Source organism: Nannospalax galili, unplaced genomic scaffold (assembly GCF_000622305.1).
Source record: "Nannospalax galili isolate Female #2095 unplaced genomic scaffold, S.galili_v1.0 scaffold329, whole genome shotgun sequence".
NCBI lineage: Eukaryota > Metazoa > Chordata > Mammalia > Rodentia > Spalacidae > Nannospalax > Nannospalax galili.
In genome coordinates, this window is record NW_008360321.1 from 4,535 (window position 1) to 9,435 (window position 4,901).

General features: G+C 40.5%; 1 protein-coding gene across 1 annotated transcript; it reads left to right on the forward strand.

Annotated features, from left to right (window-relative positions):
• Nucleotides 1-421: 421 nt before the first annotated feature.
• LOC103727380 (glutathione S-transferase A6) lies at nucleotides 422-4,259 on the forward strand (the record flags this gene model as incomplete). The annotated part of the gene is given in 2 exon segments (XM_008825228.3): nucleotides 422-553; nucleotides 3,618-4,259. Coding segments are annotated over 2 exon segments (255 nt in total), but the record flags the coding sequence as incomplete, so codon positions are not given.
• Nucleotides 4,260-4,901: the final 642 nt, after the last annotated feature.

Below are 4,901 nucleotides of genomic sequence, written 5' to 3' on the forward strand. Positions count from 1 at the left end.
GATTTTTTTGAAACAAGGTCTCACATTATAGCCTAGACTGGCCTGGAACTCATGGCAATCCTACTAACTCAGCTTTCCAAATTTTGGGATTTCAGGTATTAATTGTTACATCCCACTGACATCCTAAAGTTTTAGGGCTATACTCTTTTTGGTTGTTTGGCTTGTGCAAACAGGGTGCAGCCTTAAGGGTGGGTGTGTGAACACCACAGAAGTGCCATAAAGAGATTAAGATCACATTGGCAATAATGGAGGGACGAGCCTCCTCATCACTCTCTTGTGAGCCGTGAACGTAGAAAGAGGTTTACAGCTTCACTTGCCCAGTGAGATACCATCAGGGGAAGGGGAGGTTTAAGAGGCTCGGGAAGAAACAGGGGCCCCAATCTGTCTGTGTGCTCAGGATCTATTCCCTTGAATTCCACAGGTGCTAAAGAGCCATGGCCAAGACTACCTTGTTGGCAACAAGCTAAGCAAGGCTGACGTCCACCTGGTTGAAGTGATCTACAACATGGAAGAACTGGAGCCCAACATCATCGCCAGCTTCCCTCTGCTGCAGGTGATCTATCCCACATCTCCCACCAGGAATCTAATATTTGGAGCATTGTGTTGGTGGTGCTTGACCCCCCAACCTTCAGGTTTGCACTCCATCCCTGGGCCTCCCGATGAACTTTCACTAGTTATGTAAGGAAACGAGTTGCTTTTCACAATGAGTGTGACTCAGCATACAGCTTCCCCTTTGCATTCTAACCTCAACCGCCTGTCACATAGAGGCCTTTCCTCCTGCTCTCTGGTATTCCCTACGTCCCAGGAGTCATTTTTGCCATTGCACAGTGAGTCCCCCTGAGCAGGTCTCTGTCCATCTCTTATCAAGTCTCCCTTCTATTGTCAAACACTGATTTCTCTCTCTATAGCTCCACACACACATACTACTAACAAAAACTCTTATCTCTTTTAATTCTATATCGCTATCTCTGAAATAATCTCACTTTCTGCTTTCATTTAATATATATTCCATCCCTCTCACTTATCCCCCCTTCCCTTCAGTCCTCTCCCCCCTCCAGTGATGCCCTAATTTCATGTCATACATATATATGTATATTTAAAATAAATTTACATATATATATTTAAATCCAGCTTCCACATGTGAGAGAAACATGTGATCTTGTTTTTCTGGGTCTAATTTATTTTGCTTCCCATAACGATATCAAGTTCAACTCATTCTGCAAATGTCATAATTTCATCCTTTTCAGGTAATAAAATTTCATTGTGTATATGTACAGTATTTCATTCCTTTCCTTTTTGGAAATTCCATATCTGGCTCTATATCTTGGCTATTGTGAATTGTACAAGAGCATAGGTAGATATGCAAGCATCTCTGTGGCATTGCCACTATGACTCAGGTATAAACCCAGGAGCAGTGCAACTGGATCACAAGGTGGTACTATTCTGTTATTTGAGGGACCCCCAATCTGATTTCCATGGTGGCTGTACCAACTTAATTCCCAGCAGTGAATAAGGGTTTTCTTTCTGCACATCTTCATCAGCACTTGTCTTTTGTTTTTTTTAAAACATATTTTATTTTTAGTTTATGTGTATGAGTGCATTGCCTGCATGTGTGTAAGTGCACCGTGTTGTGCAGTGCCCATGGAGATCAGAAGTGGGTGGCGGATCCCCCAGAACTGGAATTATGGATGACTGCTAGCCACCATGTGGGTGCTGGGAATTGAACATAGGTTCTCTTCAAGAGCAGCCAGTGCTCTTAACTACTGAGCCATCTCTCCAGTTCCCCCCCTCCACCTTTTTTTTTTTTTTTTGGACAGAATCTTCCATAGTCTCAACTGGTCTAGAACTCACTATGTAACTAGACCAGGCTAGCCTTGACCTCACAGAGATCTGCCTGACTCTACATCCATAATGGTGGGATTAAAGGCATGTACCATCATATCTGGCTGTCCTTAAGTGTATTTTAAGTTGTATTACATTTGTTGATTTGCATATGTTGATCCAACTTTGCATCCCCAGAATGAAATATGGTATGTGATCTTCTTAATGTGTTCTTCAATTAGATTTGCAAGCATTTTACTGACAATTTTAAGTCTGTTCAGGGAAAACTATACTGGGGACTTTACATATGGTTAGTTTATTCTTTTTCTGCTTGCTTTATCTTTTTTGATTTTTGTGTTCTCCTTTCTGGTTTTCATATAAGGGTACGGCTGGCTTGATACAACCCTTGCCTTCTATTTCATGAAACAATTTGAGAACCATTGGTTTTAGATCATCTATAAAGGACTGGTAGAATTCAGCAGTGGAATTTATGAAGTTCAAGGATTTCTTATTGGGAGACTCTGTATTATTGCATCAATATATTTATTTGGTATGGATCTGCTTATAAATTGATTACCTTCTCTGATTTAACTTTGATAAGTAATATGTTTAGTAATTTATCTGTTTTCCTAACTTTGGTATATGTTTTAAAATATTTTTAATGATCTCAATTTCACTAAAATTGTTGTAATATCCCCTTTCAATCTCTAAATTTGTTTTTTTGGGTCTTCCTTCTTTCTTTAGATTAGATTTGCTATGTTTTCAATTTTGTTCATGCATTTTAAAGAACCAGTGCTTTACTTGACTGATTGTATATGCTGTTTGTTTTGTTGTTTGAGATAGAATGTCATGAACTTCAGGCTGGCCTCAAAAACATTGTGTAGCTGAGGATGACCTTCAACTTCTGATCATTCTTCCAATTGCTGGGATCACAGTTGTGCACTACCACACCTCACTGAACCCAGCATTTTATGCATGATGGCAAGCACTCTACAACTGAGCTACAGCCCCAGTTCCTCTGTTTGCATTTCAGTAATTTATGCCCTGGTACTTCTTCCTGCTGCTTTTGGGTTAGGCTTCTTCCTGTTCTTCTAACCCTGGAGGTACATCGTTAGATTATTTATTTTCAGTCTCTCTGTCTTGTTAAGGTAAGCACTCATGGCAATAACTTTCCTCTTAAAGCTGCCTCAGCTGTATCCCAAAGGTTCTGTTAAGTCATACTTTCACGTCCTTTGATTCTGAAAATTTTTCAATTTCCTCCCAATATCTTTAATGACACTCTTCATTGGAGAGTGTGTAATTCCCTCCCTAAGTGTTTATTTACTTTACATAGTTTCTCTTGCCATTGATTTCTAGTTTTGTGACATTGCTGTGATCTCATAAGATACAATAAACTCTTCTACTTGTTTTTTATTTGTTAAGGAGAGCTCAATACTTTCTATCCTCAATTCCAGCTCAGTTTTCCTATGTCTTCACTTCATCTGTTTGGGTACTCCTCTGACTTGGTAACCAACAGACTCATTTTTCTTCCTTTATTCTGCCAGAGCCATGAATCTACTAGGTTAAGATGTAAAGCAGAAGATAAGGATGATTGTAATTAAGGAGGCCTTAACAATGTCTTCATACAAAATGCTAGTGAACTGTTTTCTGCATTTTCCTGTTATTTTCCCTGTCTTTGGTTGTCTATTTCTATTCTCCACACCGAAGTTGATAGAGTCTGATTTCCTGCTGGGATGTGCTAATAGCTGGTGTGGTCTTTGGGCTCCTTCCTAAGGCTGTGATTTGTTTACATGCAGGCCCTGAAAACCCGAATCAGTGACATGCCCACCATGAAGAAGTTTCTGCAGCCTGGCAGCCAGAGGCAGCCTCCTGTTGATGAGAAAAGTGTGCAGAAAACAAGGAATATCTACAAATTTTAGTATAGCGACACAGAACAAGTGCTACATCTAAGTGCTGATCCTGAACACTTGGGAGAATGAGGTCTCTCAATTACATACAGTAATAAAATAATAACTAATCCTTAAGAGATTTCAGGGTTACCTCTTCAGAGGGGGGAATGTTGGAGGGGAGGGCGTGGGCATGGATTTGATCAAAACACCTTATATGTATGTATGAAATTCTCAATAAAGTTTTTGTAAAAGTTAAAAAAAAACTTTTAAATAAGGACAAAAAAAAACTAATAATAAACTCCTATGACATGGCTTAATTAAAACTCTCTTTCCCTAAGATATACTATGAAAACAGTTTTCTTTCTTTTTTATTTTTCATTTTTGTTTCTGAGACAGGACTTCCCTGTATTCACAGCTGGCCTGGAGGGCCTATTGAGGGCTGGGATTAAAGGTGTATGACATCAGGCCTAGCTCAGAATTTGTTTTCTAATATCCTGGCTTATCTCTTTCCTATAACAAAATTTTAATAAAAATGGAAAATCTAGATTATGAAATCTTTTCAGTTTTATAAGAATTGTCCTATAACAGCTATCATATCTATCAAAGAATCAAGCTTAGAAATTTCACTTGACTGGGTATGTCCCAGGGGCCTGGGTCCTCCAAGGGGTGGGGACTGCTGAGGAGAATTGACTGTGGAGAGCTAGTTGTGGAGGGAGGGGCTTTCTGTGCCATCTTGGGACCAAAGCCATGAATGGCACACGGGGGCAGGCATGGAAAGAAAGATGGCCCCAGAGTCTTACCTGCATGGACGGGAGAGGGGATGTTTGCCAACTGCAGGCCTACAAGGAGTGGGTGAAAGCTAGTGGTCACTATGGCCAGGCGTCGGAAGTGAGAATGGAATGGTGGGCTCTGAGCCACAGTGCAGAGCTGGGCACCAGCTGTTCGTTTCTTTGTAAGTCATTCCCTTCCCCCCTCAATGTTATAAATCATAATAAATTCACATAAAGATATGTTATATGGTTTTTCTGATAGCGCCAGGAGCAAGAGACCCCAAGAGAACTCGGGCGACACTGGGACTATAGTGCTCAGCAGTTAAGAGCACTGGATGCTCTTACAGAGGACCTAGGTTCAATTCCCAGCAATCACATGGCAGCTAACAACTGTCCATAACTCCAGTCCCAAGGGATCCAA